Source organism: Pristiophorus japonicus, chromosome 15, assembly GCF_044704955.1.
Source record: "Pristiophorus japonicus isolate sPriJap1 chromosome 15, sPriJap1.hap1, whole genome shotgun sequence".
NCBI classification, from domain to species: Eukaryota; Metazoa; Chordata; class Chondrichthyes; family Pristiophoridae; genus Pristiophorus; species Pristiophorus japonicus.
The window spans coordinates 12,816,496-12,843,160 of record NC_091991.1 but is presented as its reverse complement, the minus strand read 5'-3'; the positions used below and the strand labels follow the sequence as shown (position 1 = coordinate 12,843,160).

At 44.4% G+C, this 26,665-nt stretch overlaps 1 protein-coding gene across 10 annotated transcripts in view; it reads right to left on the bottom strand.

Annotated features, from left to right (window-relative positions):
- The window catches only part of ppfibp1b (PPFIA binding protein 1b), a 110,745-nt gene that overhangs the window by 61,409 nt on the left and 22,671 nt on the right, over nucleotides 1-26,665 (bottom strand). For all 10 annotated transcript variants that reach the window (XM_070900155.1, XM_070900158.1, XM_070900156.1 and 7 more), the window contains exons 3-5: nucleotides 25,431-25,636; nucleotides 3,378-3,464; nucleotides 958-1,071 (exon numbers count right to left, since the gene is read on the bottom strand). In XM_070900155.1, coding sequence (XP_070756256.1) covers nucleotides 958-1,071; nucleotides 3,378-3,464; nucleotides 25,431-25,636 — 407 coding nt within the window. The remainder of the gene's footprint in view (nucleotides 1-957; nucleotides 1,072-3,377; nucleotides 3,465-25,430; nucleotides 25,637-26,665) is intronic.

The following is a 26,665-nucleotide window of genomic DNA, read 5'->3' as shown; positions in this document are numbered from 1 at the left end:
TTGGAGCAGCTGGCAGCGAGTGTTAGTGACAATGAAATACGACAAACTGACAATACAAGGCTGCCGTTTCATTTGTAAAGATACAATCATTAAACTAGGGTGCTTTAGTTTAACAGTGAACATTAATTCAGCTCACCTGTCCTGCCTGACTTTAGAACTCATCCAATAGTCTATTTTGTGCTTGGAATTTTTTTTCCAATGATTGGTAGTTAAAATTAAGCAATTTTACTAAGATAGCACAGGAGATGTTTCTTTTTAAAAAAAAACAATTTCAATTCAAATTAACAGGTAATTCAAATTAAGCAACTTTGAGATTGTATCTCACTAAAGGACAGAAATTGTCACCTCTGTTACTAAAAATCCAATAAAGGTACAAAATAGTTTTAACCAAAACAACCAGGCATATACCACACGAGAGGCACGATGCTGACAATGCAGTTTTCAAACTATTTTTTAATAGGGTGATTTATCACAAGAATGTTATACAAAGCAATCTTTATAAGAAAGCAAGGTATTTCATTCTTGATTCTTCTGACTTGGAGACTGAATTCTACAAGCCCCTTCCCTCAGACCCTGTGTTAATAGTTAAGACTTTGTGACGTTAATGCGACACAACACAGGCAGACACACAGTAGTTGAGTGTCATTCTGTGTTAAAATTGCCTTGATTGCAATCAGAGAAAGCAAGAGGCATTCAAGTGAGCAGTGGCCATCCTATTCTCGCTCAGGATATTGGACCCGCTCGGTAGCATTGGCTAAGCAGTTTTATCAGAATGAAATGCACATCAGATACTGCAGAGTTAAATCAACACTCATTATTTAAAACTGAAAGAACTAAACTTTTAGCATTTTGCAACTTTCCTACACAAATCCTTCTTAAACTTTAAAGCGTTGCTTAATTTAAAAGATCATCGGACTTTCCAATTCAAAAGCTTTCTCACAACCATTCCATTCCTACCTGTTGTAACATCTCTTCTGTGCCATTCAGCTTTTCCCGGTGCTCATCTAGACAACACTCTAGGTCTCGAATCTTCTCCCCTTGGGCTTCCACCTGGTCTGTTAGAACACTCACCTGTGAAACACAAAGTATGATTTCTGGTACAGTAACAGCGAGATCTCTGCCTCCACAAAGCAGCACAGTGGTGTAGTTACCGAGTTGCTCACTATTATAGCTATAAACCGTACGCATACTTAGAATACCAAATCATAGCTTGCCCGTTGTTTAAACAATTTCATGTTTATTCTGGCAATCTGATCAAAGCGCGTTCCATCACGTCTGAAAACCTGGGGTGTGGGAAACAAATTTTTCAGCTCAAGTTCCACTAGGAAGATGTTGGTTTCAAATTCAGCTGCAGGATGCAGAAAACTTAACACATTTTACAATGTGTTATGCACCGAATAGGCTGTAATACTGCATATTTAAGGGGCCACTAGAAGTTTGTGTGGCTGCCTGCATTATGAGCCTGTAATGGTGTCTAGGAATGCAATCGACTGTTAATCTATTTGCACTGTCTTGACAGGTATAAATATGAGTTGTAAGATATGTCTGAAGTTTATTTTAGACAGATATATGATGATAAATAGAAACATAGAAAACATAGAAACATAGAAAATAGGTGCAGGAGTAGGCCATTCGGCCTTTCTAGCCTGCACCGCCATTCAATTAGTTCATGGCTGAACATGCAACTTCAGTACCCCGTTCCTGCTTTCTCACCATACCCCTTGATCCCCCTAGTAGTAAGGACTACATCTAACTCCTTAAGTTAAGTATTTTAATTGAACATTTTAGTCAACATAACTCTGCAATGCTTACAGGATCCTGGGCTTCATAAATAGAGGTATAGAGTACAAAAGTGTGGTAATTATGATGAACCTGTATAAAACATTGGTTTGGCCCCAACTGGAGTACAGTGTCTAATTCTGGGCACCACACTTTAGGAAGGATGTGAAGGCTTTAGAGAGGGTTTAGAAAAGATTTACGAGAATGATTCCAGAGGTGAGGGACTTCAGTTACGTGGCTAGACTGGAGAAGCTGGGGTTGTTCTCATTGGAGCAGAGATGGCAGAGAGGAGATTTGACAGAGGTGCTCAAAATCATGAGGGGTCTGGACAGGGTAGATAGAAACTGTTCCCATTGACAGAAGGGTTGAGAACCAGAGGACACAGATTTAAGGTGATTGGCAAAAGAACGTAAGAAAAAAACTTTTTTTTTTAAAAACGCAGCGAGTGGTTAGGATCTGGAATGTGCTGCCTGAAAGGGTGGTGGAGGCAGACTCGATTTTATCTTTCAAAAAGGAGTTAGATAAGTATCTGAAGGTGAACAAATGACAAGGCTGTGGGGAAAGGGCGGGTGACTGGGACTAGCTGAGAGTCGGCCTGGGCTCGACGGGCCGATTGGCCTTCTTCTGTGCTGTAACCATTCTGCGATTCTAAGGCTAGTCCAACAATCACAAATATAAACAGAGTATTTGGAATGGTTATAAATGATTGCCAACACCTCTCCCATAAACTGTTCTCATTCAACCTAAAAAAGTATCTTATTATAGCGTCTACTATGAAGTCAAAGTACAATAGAATCTAAATTACTTTTGACAGGAGCCAGTCTGGTAATTGACATCCAGAACTTTGGTCTTTCAATTGAGAGATTCATTTTAAATCAGCTTGGAGGTTTCACCAGAGGATGACTTTGCAACTGGCTTGGGCAAGAGGGAGTATTCACCAGGAAGTGGCCAGTTTTCTAGACTGTCAAACATATAATTTAAGAGTTGTCAAAGGAACAATACTTGACTAGCTCAGCATCATCATAGGCAGTCCCTTAGGGTTGAGGATGACTTGCTTCCACACTAAAAATGAGTACTCTGTTGACTGATGAACTCATTTTAAAGGGTGGAAGATGACTGTGCGTGAATTCTTTTAACGTGGGGTGGCCGTTGCACACCAGCCACCACACGGGCTTGACGGAGCGAGGTCTTGGTCCAGTGACAAGGGGATCCAAGACAACTGGAGACCAGCTGTGGAGAAGCTGAGAGCAGTGTGGATGTAGGTATTAACTCATGCAGGGATGGAAAACATTTTAAAAACTCAAAAGTGAATGTAAATTATTAACTCGAATTGTGCATCTACTTAAGTTTTCATACATTTGTGTTTTTAAACTCAAGATGATGTAGTTTGTATTCTAAAGCCCAACAGAAATACACTGCTCCTCAGTTTACATTCCCTAAACACACAGCCTGTAGCATGGAGTTGCACAATTTACTCTAACACATCAAACCGTGCCACTACCTGCTTATAAATTAATTTGTACACCAAGATTCAAATATTGTCAAAGTCACAGCCTGCTAACATCAGAGAGTTCTTAAATTGCATCAATTTTACTTACTTGTAAAACCAGGGATTCTTTATCTCCTTCTAGTCGTGCCAGTCTGTCCTGGTACGGATCACCTGTGACTGAGATATGGCCATTCGTCTGCGGAAAGCAAGTTTCCAAAAAAAATAAGTTGGCTTTTATCGTTCAGTTGTATTGCATACCAGAAATATTTATCATCTACTACAGTGACGGTTCTTCTGGGGAGACGGGCATCAAAAGGTGACGATAAGGGAATGATTAAGTAAATCCACTGCAGCAGATACGATGGCTTGAGAAGCAATCGCTGAGCAGTTGGAGTTTGAAATTGCAGCTGTAAGCCTCCGGGGGCGGGGGAGAGCGACTGTTTCCAGGCATGAACACCAAAGGAAGTGAGGTTTGAATGGGTTGGGAGGGGGGGGGGGTGGGGGGGGGGAGAAGAGAATGTGGGTAGTGAGGGATAAAGGAAATGGTTGGAGATGACCTGGTCAGTGATCACAACCACTGGAGCAGAGCCGCCACGGGAGATGGTGTGGTTGAACTGGTGGCTGTGCATTCCTCTTTTGTGCTTAAAGGATTAATAATCTGGTTTCTGCAGAATTCAGCAAATGCTAATCAAAATGGCAAGCAAGCAGGATTTCCCTGTGGGTAATGTTGCAAAGCGGAATTTGTCATCAGGATGGGAAAACCACCGAACATGACGCACCTACAATAACACTCCTTTCACACCAAGCAAGTAGCAAAAATCGCCAGTAACCACGATAAACCAACATCGTTCTGGAGTAATGGGGACATCCCCAAGTTATTTGCACTTCTTCCCAAAAAAATCTCCATCTTGATCCCTCCCCCCCATCACTAGAAATCAGATGGGATTCAAGAAGAATTATACAACCCCTACATTAAATGAAGTAGAACCCTCGCAAGCTCACACAATACCCAGCATTGTGCGCAATTACTGGCAATAGGCTCAGCCAGAAAGGATGTCAAAAATATCAGGATGTAATCGAGAGATCAATCGAGACTGCCCACAAGCACCTTGCACAGCTGCAACAATACTGTCTGTCAGACACCTTCCCCAGAGAAGAGGCTACACAGAGTCTCCAAACGGCAATGAACGATTCACCACAAAAGTGACATTAACTACGTATTGTACCTCAAGTTTTTGCACCCCCCCCCCGTTAATAGCTGCCTCCTCTAGAGAAATACTTGCCTTTATTAGCCGAGGCACAGAATACAAAGTGCAGGGAAATTATGCTTGAACTGTATAAAATATTAGTTAGGCCACAACTTGAGTACGGCGTGTAGTTCTGGTCACCACATTACAGGAAAGATGTGATTGCTCCAGAGAGGGTGCAGAGGACATTTATGAGGATGTTGCCAGGCCTGGAGAATTTTAGCTACGAGGAAAGATTGGGTTGTTTTCTTTGGAACAGAAGAGGCTGAGGGAGATTTAATTGAGGTGTATAATATTATGAGGGGCCTAAATAGAGTGGATAGGAAGGACCTATTTCCCTTAGCACAGAGGTCAACAACCAGGGGGCATAGATTTAAAGTAATTGGTAGAAGGATTAGAGAGGAGTTGGGGAGAACCTTTTTCACCCAGAGGGTGGTGGGGGTCTGGAACTCACTGCCTGAAAGGGTGGTAGAGGCAGAAACCCGCATCGCATTTAAACAGTACTTGGATATGCACTTGAAGTGCGGACCAAGAGCTAGAAAGTGGTATTAGGCTGGATAGCTCTTTTTTGGCAGGCAGACACGATGGGCCGAATGGCCTCCTTGTGTGCTGTAAATTTCTATGATTCTATGATGAAATGCAAGTTGTTGTACTTATATTTAGCAAACAGAAGCAGCTGGATCAGTGCCATTGGCCAATTATTGCACCTGGAGGGAGAGACAGACAGGTATTTGTCTGTGTATATAAATCCAAGAGAAAGAATGGAAATATATAGCTATTAAAGGGGAAATCTGGATTTCCCAACAGGATTATATATTTGCATCAAGAAAACTAAAATAAATTCATTGTTGACAGCATGTATGGTAGCACTTATTTAAACTGAACAATGACTTTACAAGACAAATATCGTTTTTGCCATAATATACACTACTGATCAAATATTTTTATTTCATATTTTTTGTCCAATGCCCCCAAGATGATGAAATAAAACCCCTAGGTTTGTTTCCAGTGGGTAACTCAATGTAGCAGTTTGTTATGTAGCTTTTGTTTGGGGATGACTCGAGCACGTACACAAACCACATACGAGAACACAGCCCTTTGTTGAGGTACGCAGGCCATATTGTACCCACATTCACAACCACAATTTTCACAACTCCAAACATAGCGACTGTCGCCACAGTTACAGCTACCACTTTTCTCTAGTTACAAGATGGAACATTTATAATTAGGGGCTATTATACTCATTTATATAAACTTAGGATCTGGGAGATTAAACTAAAGTTTATATAATTTTTAAAATTCACATCCTACTGCATTTGGTGAGCCAAAACTTACAAAATTCAGCCCAATACAAATAATGAACACGTCAAACACATTTTACAATATTGCAAGCGATTTAAAAGCAAACAGCAATTTGGGCAAGTCTCACACACGGCCATGGATAAGCATTAAAGACTGGTTTAAACAGAAGGGTTTAAGGGTTGGTGTTTGTTGTAGGCAGGATCGGGCGAGTTTAGAATTGGATTCTTGTCACATCTAAGTAATCCGTCTAATTCACTATTTGTAACTTGCCTTAAAGCTCTTGTGTAACCAAGGTGCGCAAATACTTGAGTTCCTATTTATATCAGCCCTCTCCTCTACCCTGTGGAACTTCAAGTTTCCTCTAATTGACTTTAATACCTTCAATTATCCTGAGCAAAGAATGTTTTTCATGAAATTTTTTCAATTAATTTGGTGATAGCAGGACTTGGAGTAGTGGTATAAACAGTTCCCTGGTGCTCTCTATCCACCTTTCTCGTGTCCGAAAAGCACCTGTTTACTCACGTCTACTTTTATCCACCTCAGTGGGACTGCCCTCCCACGATTGCTCTCTTAACTATTCAATCGTCATTAATGGCTCTCCAGCAATGGCAACACTATCCCCTTGGACCTTTCCTTGGTCCCCACCGGTTGATCACCTACATACTTCCCCCATGGCGCCATCACTCAAAGACAAGCAGCACATGTGTATTGAAAACAGCCAGCTCCAGCTTTCCACCACCTCTTTCAACTCCAACATCGTGCGTTGCTAAAATGTTCATCGAACATCCAGTCATGGACGAATCATCATTTATCGGGTGGACTGAAGCCATTGTCTTCAGCCCCATTCCATTCATTGCAACCCCGCTCCCCAGCCGTTGAACCAGACAGTTAGCAACCTTGCCACACTATTCCACCCCAAGCTGAACTTCTGACCCCATGCCTCTTCATCACAAAGACTGGCTAATTCCACCTCCGTTAACATCGCCCACCTCCACCTATCTGCCGCTGAATCCCACAACCGTGCTGTTAAGAGTGGGTAGCGTCCTCGTCCGAGTCAGAAGATTGTGGGTTCAAGTCCTATTCCAGAGACTTGAGCACAATACCTGGGTTGATACTCCAGTGCAGTACTGAAGGAGCACGGCACGGTCAGAGGTGCCATTTTTTTGGATGAGACAGGAAACAGGGGCTGCCCTCTTGCAGGAGAGTTCTTCCTGGCCAATATTTATCCCTCAACCAACATCACTTTAAAAAAAAAACAAACAGATTATCTGGTCATCTCATCGCTGTTCATGGGACCTTGCTGTGCCCAAATTGGCTGCCGCGTTTCCTACTTCATGATTATACTTTAAACAGCACGACAGCAAAAAGCACTTTGGGGCTTCCTGAGATTGTGAAACACGCTGGATAAATGTAAGTTCTTTCTTCATTATCAACAGAATCCTTCACAAACATGTACAAATACAATGCCCTGTACTTAGCCACATACAGATATAATGCCCTGCACTTAACCACATGGATTCATATTCAATTCCTGAAAAGCCATTGTTTCATCATTTTGGACTAGCCAGGTCAGAATGATCTATGCTCAACTGAGAACGATACATTTAACATAACTTTGGAAAGACAGTGTTGCTATACCATTTGCTGGAAGCCTAGGCAACCTTGTTTGCCCAAACAGGGCTGTGAATTAGACAGCAGCCACAAACACACTGAACCACTGTGGTTATTAATGCAGCTGCTCACACTAAATGTGACAACTAAAACAGTGTTGAGTAACCAATATATTGACAAATTGAATTAGTGGGATAGAAGTGTATGTGGTAACAGTAATCACTATTGTGGGGAACTGCCCCCACATCTCGGGTCCTGCAAAACTGGTCGTATCAGAGCATTGTTAAAAGATTGAATGTTTCGTCAGCAGCAGTGTACAACCATGGAATACAGTGGATTTATTTTTACAACGACTTATTCTATGGCTCTCGTCTGTAGGTACAATAGCTGGCTGCTCTTTAGTTATTCCTGCATTACAGCAGTGACTACACTCCAAAATTACTTCATTGGCTGTAAAGCGCTGAGATGTCGGGTGCTTGTGAAAGGTGCTATATAAATGCAAGTCTTTGCTTTTTGTGGCACTACGCCAGTGATTTGGAAAGTCATCGTACATTTAAAATACTGAAAACTGTACAAGTCAGATTTTACCGACAAATGCGATGCTCTATTTGGTTCGTATCAAAATTTTGATGTTTACTCAATATAAAATCCAACATTAAACACAGCTACTTTGAAAGCAAATACTCAGCACTGAGCTGCTAACCCAACTATAAGGGATGCCTTTCCCTAATCTTTATAGGGGTACAGCAATTACAACATTACAATTCGACAGACAGTAATTGTTCGTGAAAATGAGTGACACGTCTGTGCTCATGTCATCTCCTGGCACGCGAGGTTCGCCATACCAGCAACAACCAAAGACCCGAGGCGGCTGCAAGGACTTTTTTTTTTTTAAAAAGAAAAAAAAAATCAAGTCTTGTGAATCCAACAAGTTTGTCATATGATTGGCACTGGCGGGGCGAGAGGCAGGGGCACGGTCACGATACCAAACCTGATATAAAAGCAGAATAAATTGCCAAAGGTACGCAATAACTTGCACTGATCTTTCAACTGGTGCTTTACAGTCAGGTATATTTCGAAAAGCAGGAGTTAAATATTAAAGAAACCAAGGGATATGGGGATAGGGCAGACAAGTCGAGTTGAGGTAGAAGATCAGCCATATTATTGAATGGCGGAGCAGGCTCAAGGGGCCGAATGGCCGACTTCTGCTCCTATTTTTTATGTCCCGTTTTGTGTTTAAATTTAATTAATCCTGCTGAAATAAATGTAGACAGGAAATTGGAGCAAATAATAAACACATGCCTCTTTCAAAAAAAATCCAATTACATTTTAATACGCACTGCTTTAGTGACAGGGCTGAACACGTGAATGGCACGAGATGCAGTTACCTCCAATTTAACTGACAGTGCTGATCTTTGTCTCTCACTGGAGCATTACAAGTATTTTAATTTCACAGAAAAATACGCAGAACTCGTGACTGATTACTTTCTTCTGCTGAACTCTACTTACAGTTTCAACTGCTACTAATCTTACCCTTTTCAGCCATTTGATGTGCTTGTAGATATCGAAGTCTCTCTCCATTCTGGTACACAACTTATTAATGGGGGAAAGCTCGGGTCCCCTCATCAATGTAGCACTGGCATTAGGTAACTTCGTTAGCGGGGTGATGAGGCTTGTTGCATTCTGCACCCAGCTGTCACTGTCTGTATGGGGACACACCAGTGTGCCGCCAGCTGTTACACACTCAAACAATCCTGCAATTACCATCGGCACGGAGGAATGTGCCCTAATTTACTCAAACTATTGTGTGGACCTGCCCAGAAGTGAAATTATTCTGCTTTAAGGCAGTTTACCTCAGCAGGAGGGAAGATGAGAAGGATCTGATCCAGGGTTTGCACTAAGCCTCGTGTCAGCAGCTCTTAAGAAAATGTTGTACTTTAACTGGCATTCCGTTAAAATCATTCCGATGCACACAAGCCTGGATAGTAAGTAGTTTAATGCAGGATACAGGTTTTCACCAGTGTTATTAAGGTACCACTCATACACTCTACAATGACAGAAATCTGAGTAGTGTCCCTTTACACAATGTAATCAGAATGTTCGAATATATGTCATTAAATGCATTATGTCTGGTGACCACCAACGATGTCACCGCAAGATCCTGCAAATCCCCTGGGAGGACAGACACACCAATGTTAGCGTCCTCGATCAGGCCAACATCCCCAGCATTGGAGCACTGACCACACTCGATCAGCTCCGCTGGGCAGGCCACATTGTTCGCATGCCTGACACAAGGCTCCCAAAGTCCCAAAGCAAGCCCTCTACTCAGAACTCCCTTCATGGCAAATGAGTCAAAGGTGGGCAGAGGAAACGTTACAAGGACACCCTCAAAGCCTCCTTGATAAAGTGCAACATCCCCATCGACACCTGGGAGTTCCGAGACAAAAGCCGCCCTAAGTAGAGGAAGTGCATCCGGGAGGGCGCTGAGCACCTGGAGTCTCGTCACCGAGAGCATGCAGAAATCAAACGCAGGCAGCGGAAAGAGTGTGTGGCAAACCAGTCCCACCCTCCCTTTCCGTCAACGACTGTCTGTCCCATCTGTGACAGGGACTATGGTTCTCGTATTGGACTGTTCAATCACCTAAGAACTCATTTTTAGAGTGGAAGCAAGTCTTCCTCGATTTTGAGGGACTGCCTATGATGATGTCTGGTGACCTCTGCCCCACTTTATTAAACGTAAAACAATTAACTTGCGCATGACCACAGCAGTTTACACCCGCTAAAACTATATGGAGACGCTGATATGCCCACTTTCCTTACAGAATTAAAAGGGAGGTTAGAACAATACTTCTTGAGGATGGTTAGAATATAGATTTCTTGGCCACATTAAGGGCTCAAATTTGATCCATCCCATTTTTCGGCGCACTCACCAGAGATGCGCTGACTTTGTGGGCTGAAAACGGCGCCAAAAAAATCTCCCCCGATTCTGGCTGCTGTGTTGCCTCTCCCGTGGCCAGTCAGGTGGTGGAGCTAGGGCCCTGTGCCAGAAACAGTGCCGGCAGCTCTCCACATGCGCGCTGGAGTGCGCGCGCATCCTGTCCCCAGCCTCTGTGTGTGCATGCTGCAGCGTGGGACCCGATGCGTCCCGTCCCTATCCCAGGCCGAGTGGCCTGGCTGAGTGGGGTAGAACACTGTCTTTCAGGTCTCACATTATGTTCAAAACAAGCGCAGATAGAGGGGAGGAAAGTCCAAGGTTCCCAAGTGAAATAATTTTGGATGGTTTCAATCCAGTACTTGTTCACTGTTAGCCCATCGTATAAAATTACCAAATAATTCTAGGACTTGAGCATATAATCAAGGCTAATGCCCATGAGCTGAACGGCTGTACACCATAGCTGACCAGAAATTGCCGCTGGAATATCTACCTCTATAGTGAAATACCCAGTGGAAGTAGAGACTCCATATCTCCTTTGGCAGGTTGGCAGTTTATCTTAGAAGCCATTTTCTGCTTGGATATCAGCGACCATTTCCCTGTGCTCTCCCCAGTCGTCCCGCACCTATCCCCGGCCGAGTGGTCTCCCGCACCGGCCAGCCCGCTGACTTCCCGAGCCGAGTTTTGACAGGAAGGTAGGACATCGTGTTATTTTTTTCTCTCTTCTTGAATGTTTTTATGCTTCTTAAATGTTGTTGTGCTTTGTTTAGTGCTTTGCAAGGTCCTCTCCGCTTCCCTTCCCGCCCCCATCTCTGGCCGAATGGTCTCAGATGTACCTACCTGCGCTGATTTCTTAACTCTCCGCAAGGGTTTTCTGTACGGCCACAAGTGGCCGCATACGCTGGCTTAAGTTAGTTTGGAGCAACTATTAGCTGCCCAAAGTGGCCTAAATGGCCAAAACGGGCATAGGTGGCTGGTAACGCCCCCTTTAGAAAAATAAAACTAAACTAAAAAAATCCTAACTAACTCACTTACACTGGCGCAATTTGAATGTGCAAAATGGGGATTTTTAAGATACTCCAGAAAAATAAAGTTGCTCCTTCCTGGGCAAATTTGAGTCCATAGTTAGTGGAAGAGAGTCAATAAATTACTTTTAAAGGGGGAATTATAAAAGGGTGTCGGAATAAGGAGAGTGGGTTTAGACGAGGCGGCTCATGTGGACAAACACCAAGCACAGGCTGAGGGGCTGAATGGCCCATTTCTGTATTGCAACTGACCCCAGAGCGATTATTTGAGCAGTGGCCAGGTTAGCAGCTGAACATCACAACGGATGTCTAGTTCTAAACCCCAGATATTTGAGCAACACAATAGATTTGTTAGTTTCAAATGCAGAACTGCTGGAGAATGACTATTTTTATTCTTACACCTATAGGCCCCAAGTTTCCACATGATTTGCTCCTGATTTTTAGGAGCAACTGGTGGAGAACGGAGCATCTTAGAAATCGCAATTCTCCACATTTAAGTTTTCTGCAATTCGAGTCAGGTAGAACAGTTTCACTTTTGAACAGAATTTTTTTTTCCCAAAAGGGGGAGTGTCCGGCCACTGACGCCTGATTTGAAAGTTTCCAGTGAAAACATACTCCAAACTAACTTAGAATGGAGCAAGTGAAGATTTTTGTAGGCTTGAAAAAAACCTTGTCAACACATTAAAAAATCAGGCGCAGGTTACAAATTAGGCGTCGGGAACGAGGTGGGGGGGGGGGGGGGGGGGAAAGGGAAGTCATTAAATTCTACAATCAATCCTTAGTTATACTTATACAAATAAATCCAACCTGAATAAAAATTTATAAGCAAAGAAAAGATTAAATAAACCATGTTCCTACCTGTGTGAAAGTGCTTCAGGCAGGCCTTTCAGGCAGCGGTTTGCCGTCGGGACTGACCGACGGCGGGGGGGGGGGGGGGGGGAGGGGGAGGGAGAAAGCTGCAGGAAGCCTCAGTACTTGAGGCAGCCGTTTGCCGTCGGGCCTGACGGACAGCAGGGGGAGAAAGCTGCAAGAAGCCTCAGTGCTGATCATGGAAGGGCAATGTGGTTTTATTAAAAAATGAACAGCTACAAAGAATTTGAATAGTCTCAAACAAGTGCATGTGTCCCGTTTATCACAGTCTATCTTTAATTACAGAATGCACTCCCTCACCCTCACACACAGATATATAAAGAAAATTAAAATGCAAGCCTTTGCAAGGGTTCAATAAACAAATTTTCACTTTTTCTGCAGCACTTTTTAAAATGGCCGAGTTCTAATGTTTACTTCAGACTGCGCGTGCGCGAACGCTCCAATGCGCACGCGCAGGGTTGCCGGCACGAAAAAAACTCATTTAAATTGTACCCGCCCCCTCCTACTTACAAAATCGGCGCGAGTGGTAGGCTCCGCCCCCAAGCAGACATCGAGCTGCAAAGCGCTCGAGAATAGCGCGTTTTTCTTTCAGGCGCCGTTTTCGCCGCGAAAAACTGGCGCCCAGCTCGGAGGGGTGCCTGCTTTGCCGCGTGTGGAAACTTGGGGTCTTAAAAACTCACTGCATTCAACTGGAATTAGTAACAGTATAGTATTTACTGAAAATATGGTCATCCACCTCAGAATTCTCTTCCACTTCCCAAAAACACATGTATTTTAGTTTTAGGAGTAAATACATTGTGGGCCCAAGTTTCCACATGATTTGCGCCTGATTTTTAGGAGCAACTGGTGGAGAACGGACTATCTTAGAAATTGCAATTCTCCACATTTTTTTTTCTGCAGTTCTAGTCAGGTAGAACAGTTCTAATATGGAACAGAATTTTTTCTTCAAAAGGGGGCGTGTCCGGCCATTGACTCCTGATTTGAAAGTTTCCACAGTGAAAACGTACTCCAAACTAACTTAGAATGGAGCAAGTGAAGATTTTTGTAGAACTGAAAAAACCTGTTCTACACATTAAAAAATCAGGTGCAGGTTACAAATTAGGCGTCCAGTACGAGGTGGGGGGGGGGGGGGGGGAGGGAAGGGAAGTCATTAAATTCTACAATAAATCCTTATTTATACTTCTACAAATATTATACAAATAAATCCAACCTGAATAAACATTTATAAGCAAAGAAAAAGATTAAATAAACCATCTTCCTACCTGTGTGAAAGTGCTTCAGACACAGAGAATGCTGCAGTCAGCCTGAGGCCCCTATTCTTCCCGCGGGGGTGGGGGGCAGCGGCGGAGGGGAGAGGAGGCGCCCGTTCTTTCCCGCGGGGGGGGGGGGAGGCGCCCGTTCTTCCCGCCGGGGGGTGGGGGGGGAGGGGGAGGAGACAGTGAGAAGGCTGCAAGTGCTGATGGCAAGATGCTTTTATTAAAAAAATGTTCAATAATTAAACAGCTACAAAGAACTACAAAAATGGCCGAGTGACAATGTTTTTTTCACACTGAGCATGCGCGAACGCTCCAACGCGCAGTGCTGCCGGCAGGAAAAAAAACTAATTTAAATAGTACCCGCCCCCTCCCACTTACAAAATCGGCGCGAGTGTAGGCTCCGGCGCCACGCCAGGCAGACAAGGAGCTGCAGAACGCTCCAGAATCGCGAGCTTTTTTTAGGCGCGAAAAACGGGCGCCCAGCTCGGAGGGGCGCCCGTTTTTTATCGTGTGGAAACTTGGGCCCATTAATTGTATGACAAGTCAGCTTGACTCAGTTGGCTGCACTCACACTTGTGGCTACCAGTTTATGGATTTGTGCATAAACTAGGCTGATCAGTGTAGCTTTGAAGGGTGCTGATTTGTCGGAGGTGCTGTCTTTTGGATGAGATTGCATCTGCCTCATCCGATGGACACAAGAGATCCCATGGCACTGTTCCATGAGGAGTATGGAGTTCTCCCAGTGCCCTGGCCCATCTTTCTCGCTCCACCATCACCACCAAAAACAGATCAACTTGTCATTGCTGTTTGTGGGATCGTGCTGTGTACAAATTGGCTAATGTGTTTATCGACACCGACAACAGTGACTACATTTCAAAGGTATTTCATTGGTTGATGCTCTTTGGGGTGTCCCGTGGATATAAAAGGTGCTGCATAAACACTGAATTATTTCTTACTACTGTTTGTGGGATCGCGCTGTGCAGACATTTCTGCCGTGTTTGCCCAGAGATGGATTTAATCTCAATTGCAAGGATTTTCCGGGAAGCCATATAATTGGTCCATTTGGTGTTGCAGAAACCATCAGAGCTGCTAAAATGATAAGTCAGAGGGGCTCAGGTCAAGTGACACAACTCATTCCCCCCCCCCTTCGTTAAACCTCATCTGCTCAGCATTATTGATGTTCGTCCATTTGGCCCAAAAGAAAACAGACCATAGACCAGCTGTGGGTGTCACTTCCTCCCTCTCCAAACCCAAGCATTTGCTACAACTTAGTGGCGTGACAAAGGAGATCGTGCTTAACTGTTGCACCAAAAAGCAAGTACATAAACTTGCCATCTGGCATCATTCCAAGTAACGGCAGCAATGGGCAGGGATGCATTGCATTTGTATAGCACCTTTAGCTGCACCACCCATCCTTTCTCCAATACTAATTGTATACAAATTAATAAACCAGCCAATTAAAAAGGCATCCACTAACTTGTAAAAGATATGTAAAGTTTGCTGATGACACTTTGCTATTCAGTCAAGTGAAAAAATTCCATTGCAACAAATCCTAGCCCTCTGAATGGGTGAAATAGTATCGAATGAACTAGTTTAATGATCTGATACTGTACATCACTGCTCTGAAACGTGAATTTTATAAAATACAAATCTCTTTTGAAAACAAGATTGAATAACTAACTGAATGCTGCTCTGATTGGTTCAAATCAGCAAAGCAAGTAGAATGCTCAGCTATATAGCAGAAACAGTCGCGTACCAGTCAGTGTTATGTTCGGATTGTACGACTGTCTGGTCAGAGTACCGTGTCGAGCTCCGATCACCAAGACAGGAATGCATTCAAGCCTTGGAGGCAGTTCAGCAAAAAACAAAAAAAGTGATCCCCTTGTAGAAGGTCTGAGCTATGAGGAGCGATTGGAGAAAGTCCAGGTGAAGTGTGATTTTATGGAAAGTAAACTGTGGAAAAAGTAGATTCAGAAAATTACAGCCCAAGTTTCCTTGAACGGCCAAAGTTGAGACCAAGGGGACACAGATTCAAACTAGTGAAAGTTCTCTCAGAGTGATCAACACGTGGGTAGAGTAGTAGAACTGAAAAGCCTGGAATCATTCAAGAAACACCTGGATGCTGCAACAGGCAAATTGTAGATTCTTTCTGGATGGATGAACTAAGATGGGCCAAATAGGCTGGCTCGTTTGTATACATCTTGGGAACCCGATACCACTTTACATCACTAGTGCATCTAGAAACAGATTGCACGGAGTTTGTGGCACTTGCCTAGCTTTCACAGAAATGGTTTCTCTGGGGCTGGTTTTGCTGAAGAGCAATGCTAGTGAAATGATTCAATATCAAGCGGCAATTAGCTGCTCCAATATTCAGGCCGAATGAATCATCTCTGGTTAATGGGGTACCGACTGACCCACACAACACGGCTGCACCATCAGTCTGAAAGGAATACTGCCGATAAGGAATCCAATCTAACCATGGAAAGCAAACGCCGATCTTGTGCATTTAATGCTGTGAGCAAACTGAAATGTTTGATCACATACATCACCTCTTGACATGTACAGTACACACATGCATGCTTTGAGATATTTTCAATACTTTCCTCTGTTGGCTTTAAAACAATTACATTGTTTGTAAATGCGTAGTGATTTATTGAAACTAACAGATAGGAATATGTTGGTAACTGGTCAATCTCACGTGGCATTAGAGAGTGTCAATAACATCTTGTATTTATATAGCGCCTTTAACAGTGAAACATCCCAAGGCCCTTCACAGGAGTATTATGCGCTAAAAATTTGACACCAAGCTGCAAAAGTAGAAATTAGCGGTGACGGTCAGAGAGGCAGGTTTTAAGAAACGTCTTGAAGGAGCAAAGAGAGGTAGAGAGGTGGAGAGGTTTAGGCAGGAAGTTCCAGAGCTTGGGGCCCAGGCAACAGAAGGCACGGCCACCAATGGCTGAGCGATTATAATCAGGGATGCTCAGCAGGGCAGAATTAGAGGAGCTCAGGCATCTCGGGGGGTGGGGGGGGGGGGGATGTTGTGAGGCTGGAGGAGATTAGAGATAGGGAGGGGCGAGGCCATGGAGGGTCTTGAAAATAAGGATGAGAATTTTGAAATCGAGGCATTGCTTAACCAGAAGCCAATGTAGGTCAGCGAGCACAGGGGTGATGGGTGAGCGGGACTTTGTGCGAATTAGGACCAAGTGTGGTCTTCAGATGGAATGGGGCTGGAGGGAGGGGATCAGTGCACCAAGTCACACAGATGTAATTTAGTCCCCATCTTTAAGCATACATTCTGTCCTTACTTTTGTATTTCCATTATACAGTCCTGTATCTATATTTATAATGGGAACTGTAAAGTCCTTACTCTACAATATGAAACCACACGAGGCACATTCTGGGGACAAGGTCACTCTGTGACCTTAACTCTTTATTCACAGGACTCCAAAAACGATGACCCTGCGTGGGACCTCCCTTTTTATACCTGTGAGATCAGGTAAGGAGTGTCTCCCACAAGTTCACCCCTTGTGGTCAAGGTGTGCATCTAGGTTGAGTATATACAGTGATACAGTGGTGTTACATTGTGGTTACATACATGACATGAACAGATGACCCAACGTTGTCAGTGGCAATTATACCACCTTGCCAGAGGTGGCACTGCAGGGGGCTGTAATTATAGCTTACATTTCAGACACTTTCCATTACAAATGTGGGCACAGGCATTTATAGTGAGAAATCTGACAGGAGGCTCAAACAGAAGAGAGACTGTTGATCTATTACATAGAATGCGTGCTGCAGGAGCCATATTCTGCAGTTTAACAAACTGCCTTCACCAGCATCTCCTAGATTTTACAGTCCACCACCTTTTTAACCACTCCTATAATTCTAAAACACATTGTTCAAAGCTCTATTCCACAGCTGCTGAAACAGCTAGGGCAGCATGCTTTCATTCCCTGCCTTCCTTTCCCCCCCCATTTCCCTGCCTATTCCTCTTCCTTTGTAATTTTGCTTCAGGATTTCTGCCTCTGCTTTTCTTCCCCCGTTTATATCCTGATCGGAGTCAAATTCAGCAATTTCTTTTTAAGTGAAAGTGACCAGAGACCCACAGGATACAGTGTTCGGGATAAGTCTCGGGACCACTTTAAACTCCCAAATGCTATAGTAACTGGACACATCTCAATCACTGCAGCATCTAGCACTACGTCACCTCCTCAGAATCAAAGTACTCAGTCAAACCTCATTTATTTTCACAGGATAAATAGCACAGTGTATATGGCAAGGACATGTTCAGTACCATAGCTATTAAACAAATGATGCTACTCATAACTGTCGAATATGAGTTATGTACGTACTAAAGTCATGAGTATTTATGAGACTCAATGTTGACCTATCGGGTGTGTACTATTTAAGGGAAACTGAATACAAGGGAAACAAGAAAAAAATTTGCATATATATTGCATCTTTTTATTCTTGAGGACTTCCCAAGGGGATTCACAGACAATGAATAGTGGAGTCACTGTTACATAGACAAGTGTAGCTGCCAACAGTTCAATAACCATTTAACTTGAGTGTGCACTCAACCCAATCCAAGAAAAGTCTCTTTCACACTCCAAAACACTATTACTTTCATTTTGTTTGTCCAAATGCATACGTGTACATAAATAGAAAAACAAATTATTAATATTGACTTGTAATAGTATGCAGTCACCACAAGATGGCACTGTCTGACTGACTAAATCAGCTTCTCTCAATGGTCCACTGGCAGCAGAATAAAATCCACATTTTACGCATCCGTGCGCACACCTCAGTGGTAAGGGCACTCTAGTCTCCAAGTCCTATTGCTGGATTTGAGCACAGAATCTAGATGGACACCAGTACTGAGGCGAGTGCTGCATCGTTGGAGGTGCTGTCTTATGGACGAGATGTTAAACTGTCTGCCTGTTCAGTTGAATGCAATAGATCCCATGGCGCTATCGGAGGAGAAGCAGGGAGTTCTCCCTGTATGCTGGCCAGCATTCTTCCTTCAAGCCATATCACCAGATGAACTGGTCCTTTATCTTACTACTGTTTGTGGGAGAAAATCATTGCACTTTGAATGTAACTAATGGGCTGAAAGCCCTCTGGGATGTCCTGCAGTGATTGAGCAGTGGGAACAGGACCGAGGGAAGAGAGATATAAAATTAAATACAAGGACAGACAGCAGGATATTGTGGGTATGAGCCCATGGAACGTATGACAGGTACCAGAGTTAGTGATTGAAGCTAAAACCAGCCAACAGACAAGGCAGTTGGCGAGAGGCGGGAGCAGTGGCGGAGCGGCCTATAAAAGGCCCAGCGGGAGCTCGAGTACCAGCGGCAGTTGGAGAGAGGCGGGAGCAGTGGCGGAGCGGCCTATAAAAGGCCCAGCGGGAGCTCGAGTACCAGCGGCAGTAGGTGAGAGGCGGGAGCAGTGGCGGAGCGGCCTATAAAAGGCCCAGCGGGAGCTCGAGTACCAGCGGCAGTTGGGGAGAGGCGGGAGCAGTGGCGGAGCGGCCTATAAAAGGCCCAGCGGTGCAGCTACAGCGGGAGAGAAAGCAAAATAGAAGTAGAAAGGAATCAAAAGGTGACGTCACAGCCAATGGGGTAAGTGATTGGTGAGTAGCTTTTCTTTTTATTTTTTATATCAGTAAGTGAACTGTAACATTGTTATTACCAATTTAAGGGTATCTAAGGGTTAAGGCATGGCAGGAGAGATCGGTCACGTGATATGCTCCTCCTGTACCATGTGGGAACTCAGGGACACTTCCGGTGTCCCCGACGACTACGTGTGAGAGAAGTGTGTCCGCCTCCAGCTCCTGACGGTCCGCGTTACGGAATTGGAGCTGAGGGTGGATTCACTCTGGAGCATCCACGATGCTGAGAATGACGTGAGTATCACGTTTAGTGAGTTGGTCTTACCGCAGGAGGAGAAGGGTCCACAGCCGGATAGGGAATGGAAGACCAGCAGGAAGAGCAGTGCAAGGATGGTAGTGCAGGGGTCCCCTGTGGTCATCCCCCTGCAAAACAGATACACCGTTTTGAGTACTGTTGGGGGGGATGACTCATCAGGGGAGGGCAGCAGCAGACAAGTTCATGGCACCGTGGCTGGCTCTGCTGCACAGGAGGGCAGGAAAAAGAGTGGGAGAGCGATAGTGATAGGGGATTCAATGGTGAGGGGAATAGATAGGCGTTTCTGCGGCCGCAACCGAGACTCCAGGATGGTATGTTGCCTCCCTGGTGCAAGGGTCAAGGATGTCTCGGAGCGGGTGCAGGACATTCTGAAATGGGAGGGAGAACAGCCAGTTGTCGTGGTGCACATTGGTACCAATGACATAGGTTAAAAAAAGGGATGAGGTCCGACAAAACGAATTTAAGGAGCTAGGAGCTAAATTAAAAAGTAGGACCTCAAAAGTAGTGATCTCGGGATTGCTACCAGTGCCACGTGCTAGTCAGAGTAGGAATCGCAGGATAGCGCAGATGAATACGTGGCTTGAGCAGTGGTGCAGCAGGGAGGGATTCAAATTCCTGGGGCATTGGAACCGGTTCTGGGGGAGGTGGGACCAGTACAAACCGGACGGTCTGCACCTGGGCAGGACTGGAACCAATGTCCTAGGAGGAGTGTTTGCTAGTGCTGTTGGGGAGGAGTTAAACTAATATGGCAGGGGGATGGGAACCAATGCAGGGAGACAGAGGGAGACAAAAGGGAGGCAGAGGCAGTAGACGGAGGGGAGATGGGGGGGGGGGGGTGGGGAGCGGAGAGGCCCGGGGCGGGGAACAGGAAGGGCCACTGTGCAGCAGAATTCTAAAAGGACAAAGGGTGTTAAAAAAACAAGCCTGAAGGCTTTGTGTCTTAATGCAAGGAGTATCCGCAATAAGGTGGATGAATTAACTGTGCAAATAGATGTCAACAAATATGATGTGATTGGGATTACGGAGACGTGGCTCCAGGATGATCAGGGCTGGGAACTCAACATCCAGGGGTATTCAACATTCAGGAGGGATAGAATAAAAGGAAAAGGAGGTGGAGTAGCATTGCTGGTTAAAGAGGAGATTAATGCAATAGTTAGGAAAGACATTAGCTTGGATGATGTGGAATCTATATGGGTAGAGCTGCAGAACACCAAAGGGCAAAAAACGTTAGTGGGAGTTGTGTACTGACCTCCAAACAGTAGTAGTGATGTTGGGGAGGGCATCAAACATGAAATTAGTGGTGCATGCAATAAAGGTGCAGCAGTTATAATGGGTGACTTTAATATGCACATAGATTGGGCTAGCCAAACTGGAAGCAATACGGTGGAGGAGGATTTCCTGGAGTTCATAAGGGATGGTATTCTAGACCAATATGTCGAGGAACCAACTAGGGGGGAGGCCATCTTAGACTGGGTGTTGTGTAATGAGAGAGGACTAATTAGCAATCTCATTGTGTGAGGCCCCTTGGGGAAGAGTGACCATAATATGGTGAAATTCTGCATTAGGATGGAGAATGATACAGTTAATTCAGAGACCATGGTCCAGAACTTAAAGAAGGGTAACTTTGAAGGTATGAGGCGTGAATTGGCTAGGATAGATTGGCGAATGATACTTAAGGGGTTGACTGTGGATGGGCAATGGCACACATTTAGAGACCGCATGGATGAATTACAACAATTGTACATTCCTGTCTGGCGTAAAAATAAAAAAGGGAAGGTGGCTCAACCGTGGCTATCTAGGGAAATCAGGGATAGTATTAAAGCCAAGGAAGTGGCATACAAATTGGCCAGAAATAGCAGCGAACCTGGGAACTGGGAGAAATTTAGAACTCAGCAGAGGAGGACAAAGGGTTTGATTAGGGCAGGGAAAATGGAGTACGAGAAGAAGCTTGCAGGGAACATTAAGGCGGATTGCAAAAGTTTCTATAGGTATGTAAAGAGAAAAAGGTTAGTAAAGACAAACGTAGGTCCCCTGCAGTCAGAATCAGGGGAAGTCATAACGGGGAACAAAGAAATGGCAGACCAACTGAACAAGTACTTTGGTTCAGTATTCACTAAGGAGGACACAAACAACCTTCCGGATATAAAAGGGGTCAGAGGGTCTAGTAGGGAGGAGGAACTGAGGGAAATCTTTATTAGCCGGGAAATTGTGTTGGGGAAATTGATGGGATTGAAGGCCGATAAATCCCCAGGGCCTGATGGACTGCATCCCAGAGTACTTAAGGAGGTGGCCTTGGAAATAGCGGATGCATTGACAGTCATTTTCCAACATTCCATTGACTCTGGATCAGTTCCTATCGAGTGGAGGGTAGCCAATGTAACCCCACTTTTTAAAAAAGGAGGGAGAGAGAAAACAGGGAATTATAGACCGGTCAGCCTGACCTCAGTAGTGGGTAAAATGATGGAATCAATTATTAAGGATGTCATAGCAGCGCATTTGGAAAATGGTGACATGATAGGTCCAAGTCAGCATGGATTTGTGAAGGGGAAATCATGCTTGACAAATCTTCTGGAATTTTTTGAGAATGTTTCCAGTAAAATGGACAAAGGAGAACCAGTTGATGTGGTATATTTGGACTTTCAGAAGGCTTTCGACAAGGTCCCACACAGGAGATTAATGTGCAAAGTTAAAGCACATGGGATTGGGGGTAGTGTGCTGACGTGGATTGAGAACTGGTTGTCAGACAGGAAGCAAAGAGTAGGAGTAAATGGGTACTTTTCAGAATGGCAGGCAGTGACTAGTGGGGTACTGCAGGGTTCTGTGCTGGGGCCCCAGCTGTTTACATTGTACATTAATGATTTAGACGAGGGGATTAAATGTAGTATCTCCAAATTTGCGGATGACACTAAGTTGGGTGGCAGTGTGAGCTGCAAGGAGGATGCTATGAGGCTGCAGAGTGACTTGGATAGGTTAGGTGAGTGGGCAAATGCATGGCAGATGAAGTATAATGTGGATAAATGTGAGGTTATCCACTTTGGTGGTAAAAACAGAGAGACAGACTTTTATCTGAATGGTGACAGATTAGGAAAAGGGAAGGTGCAACGAGACCTGGGTGTCATGGTACATCAGTCATTGAAGGTTGGCATGCAGGTACAGCAGGCGGTTAAGAAAGCAAATGGCATGTTGGCCTTCATAGCGAGGGGATTTGAGTACAGGGGCAGGGAGGTGTTGCTACAGTTGTACAGGGCCTTGGTGAGGCCACACCTGGAGTATTGTGTCCAATTTTGGTCTCCTAACTTGAGGAAGGACATTCTTGCTATTGAGGGAGTGCAGCGAAGATTCACCAGACTGATTCCCGGGATGGTGGGACTGACCTATCAAGAAAGACTGGATCAACTGGGCTTGTATTCACTGGAGTTCAGAAGAATGTGAGGGGACCTCATAGAAACGTTTAAAATTCTGACGGGTTTAGACAGGTTAGATGCAGGAAGAATGTTCCCAATGTTGGGGAAGTCCAGAACCAGGGGTCACAGTCTAAGGGTAAGACCGAGATGAGGAGAGACTTCTTCACCCAGAGAGTGGTGAACCTGTGGAATTCTCTGCCACAGAAAGTGGTTGGGACCAATTCACTAAATATATTCAAAATAGAGTTAGATGAAGTCCTTACTACTCGGGGGATCAAGGGGTATGGCAAGAAAGCAGGAAGGGGGTACTGAAGTTTCATGTTCAGCCATGAACTCATTGAATGGCGGTGCAGGCTAGAAGGGCTGAATGGCCTGCTCCTGCACCTATTTTCTATGTTTCTATGTTTCTAATAGGTAAGTTAGCTGAAAGAAATGGAAATAAAGAAAAATGGGAATGGAACAGCCAGGCTGGATTTAGATTACAGCTTGTGGAGCGCAGACACCAACACACACAGTCGGGCCGAATGGCCAGTTCCGGTATTGTCGTTCGACACCATTCTATGAGGATGAGAAAGGCACTGTACAAGTGCAGGTTTCACAGTGAGAAAAGGTGGTATTTTACAGAATGAACAGCAGGGTGAACGGGTAAACCAAGCAATAAATTAAAATCAGAAAAAGTGAAAAGATTAGAATGTATAAAGCATTAAAAGTTGAGACATTGGACAGATACCCCCAAAATTACAGAAAATCCCCAAGTGACACACTGCAACCCTGAACATTCGGAACTTCTGCTTCCGGTTGGTAAAATTCGCCACTTTTAGGGATGGGGGAGATTGGCATCAAACAGAAAACATGCTGCCAGCCTTGGGTTTGCTGCTGTCACTCAAAGACCCACACCTGTGACTTGCAGCCTCTTGGAGCAGGTCAACGGAGTTGAAGTTTATAAAAATAAAGTTTCCTCCCATTTTTGAAACTGATGTTTACAGCTGCAAACCAGCAGCCAAATTACCTCACTTTTCAGTAACTGCAGCAGCTGTTTGGGCCGATAAATGAGTTACTAAAATAAAAAAAATGTAAAAGCCTTGAAAATGATCAAGAACAGCAACTGCTAAGTGAAAACATCTGATCCTGGACCACTGCTCACCCACTCCGCAAGATCTCTGCTGAGGAATCCAGAACAGGGCTGTACTTCATCTCATTTTGTTCCAACAGGTTTAGGATTGAAAAGATCAGACGATTACTGAAGTTTCAGAGCGGGGGAGTTGGTACGCTCTTTTGAAGGTCCGCTAATAAGCCAACAGGAGTGGGCAAAGTCCAACCCCTATTTAAGTGCCCCCTCACTTGGGGGAAAGGGACCAGCAAGATGTCAGAGAGGAGTAGCCCACCCAAACCATGTTTTAGAAATAACACAAACATTAAATGAATGCAGTAGTTTCTTTGCTGTTGTTTGGGTGAGCTGTGTGACAGCAAAATAAGGCTATAGTTCCAAAAAACAGTCCTTCCAATCAGCGATGCTTGGCAATGTGGTTTCCATGTCAAACTGCCTCGGCAACAGCTTTTAACTACCTGTTAAATTTAAAACTGACATGAGAAGGAATTTCTTCTCTGAGGGTTGTAAATCTGTAAAATTCTCTGCCCCAGAGAGCTGTGGAGGCTGTGTCATTGAATATATTTAAGGCGGAGATAGACAGATTTTTGAACAATAAGGGAGTAAAGGGTTATGGGGAGCGGGCAGGGACTGGACTCTGTCAAGCCCGTGTGGTGGCTGGTGTGCATCAGCCATCACGTTAAAAAAAATCCACGCACAGGCATCTTCCACCCTTCAACATGTAGTTCGGGTACCTGGAATATTAGGTCCTTCATTGAAACACCTGTGAACTCATCCCTTTTTGGCGTGAAAGCAAGTCATCCTCGATACGAGGGACCGCCTATGATGATGAAATAGAGTGCAGGCTAGTCAGCAGCAGCAAACAGAAATTTACAGTGCAGACCATTGTGTCCGCGCCGGCCGACAAAGAGCCGCACGGCCCTCGGTCAGCAGCCCTGAAGGTTACATATAAACCTAATAATAATGAACAATGGCAGAAATGGAAAGAGCACTCAGCCCAACCAGTCCGCCCCACACAACTGCGACACCCCTTGCACCGAAACATTCTACACTCCCACCCCAACCGGAGCCGTGTGATCTCCTGGGAGAGGCAAAAAACAGATTAAAAACCCAGGCCAATTTAGGAGGGGGGGGGGGGAAAAAAAACTGGGGAAATTCCTCTCCAACCCATCCAGGCGATCGAAACTAGTCCAGGAGATCACCCTGGCCGCGCACACTGCACAGATCGTCGCGGGAAAGTGCTAACGGTTTTACAAATCTATAGAGGAAATACAAGGCAAGGAGGCCCTCAGCCCTTATACTGCAAGTACTTCTCGAACTTTCTATATTCCCGTCATACACCAGAACATTCCCTCCAATTTATCAGCGAATGAACTGGTGTGAGTATAAAGTGGGGAGAGACACATGTTTATGAAAGAACTGGGAAGAAACAAACAAACTAGAAGCAATGGAAGTAGATGTTCGATACCGAGCTGCTCACCAGGTGACTCTGTAACCATTCACCCAGAAGTTCCGCAGTGGAGTCTGGTATCTGACACCGCAGTCCATCCTTCTCCTCATTCTCCATCAGCTCCAGTAGTCCACGGAGATCTTCGACCAGGTGTAATACTCGCAGCCCACCGATATACGGGGAGTTAGGTGACTGGCAGTCAAACATGCCATTCGTGTAATCTAAGGTCTTCGAACCTGGTCAAAGGTGAATGAAACAAAAAGGTCATGAGCATCTCAATTAATGTCAGATGCCAATTCAATCTGCTTCAGCAGCATCTTTTAACTACCCGTTAAACAGACTGCAGTCTAATTGGGCAGTAAATTGGTTGGTTGTAGCACACACGTATTAAATTCACTTTCGATACACTGGTTAAAAATCATCGATGCAGAGAAATTCCAGGTCACTGATGAGCTTTCACACAACAGGCCGTCAAACCAGAAGCAACACTTCGAATGCCCAATAATGTAAATGATGCAGTTACACCGAGCTAATACAGCCAGCACACATGGATTGGATCACAGGCCAACAATAACCCCCCCCCCCTCCACACCAGAGCATACCGTCCAGTATTTAGTTATGTTGCATCATTTGATTCTACAACATAAATGCAGTTTGAATTCATTAGAGAGAAAATTCAACATATTGCGATAAAAAGGACAGATGTAACTAATCAAAACGTACATAGAAGGATATAAAAAGCATAACAGATGAGAGAATAAATTAATAGCTTGCTTATGTTATCCCGGGGGGTGTGAAGGAATTAACAATTTGGCGTATCATAGCATTTGAGCGAGGAAATGAGTATGTGTGTGTGGTTAACCTATTCGAGGGATATCATTCTTGAAGAAACACAAGATGGCTGTTCCCAGGACGGTTTTTAAGAGATGGGGGCGGGAGGAAAACGGAATTTGTATTTACAATAATGGTTTTGTTTTATATTCATGGGAACAGAGGATTCTAGTAAGCATTTAGATTTATGGAAAATATTTGACAAAGCATTACCCTGTCTGTTCTCTTTGCAGATGCTGACAGACTTGCTCCCCATTTCTCACAATCTGTTTTTATTAGAAATATTATTTTTAAATGTAAAGTTTGTTCACCTGGATTATCCCTCAAGCAAAGATCCCTGACCAGTAAATTAAACATAATTTAAAAAATAAAATAAGTGAATAGAAGCAACAATGAAAAGATCCTGTAACAGAATATCACCAGCAATGCTAAGT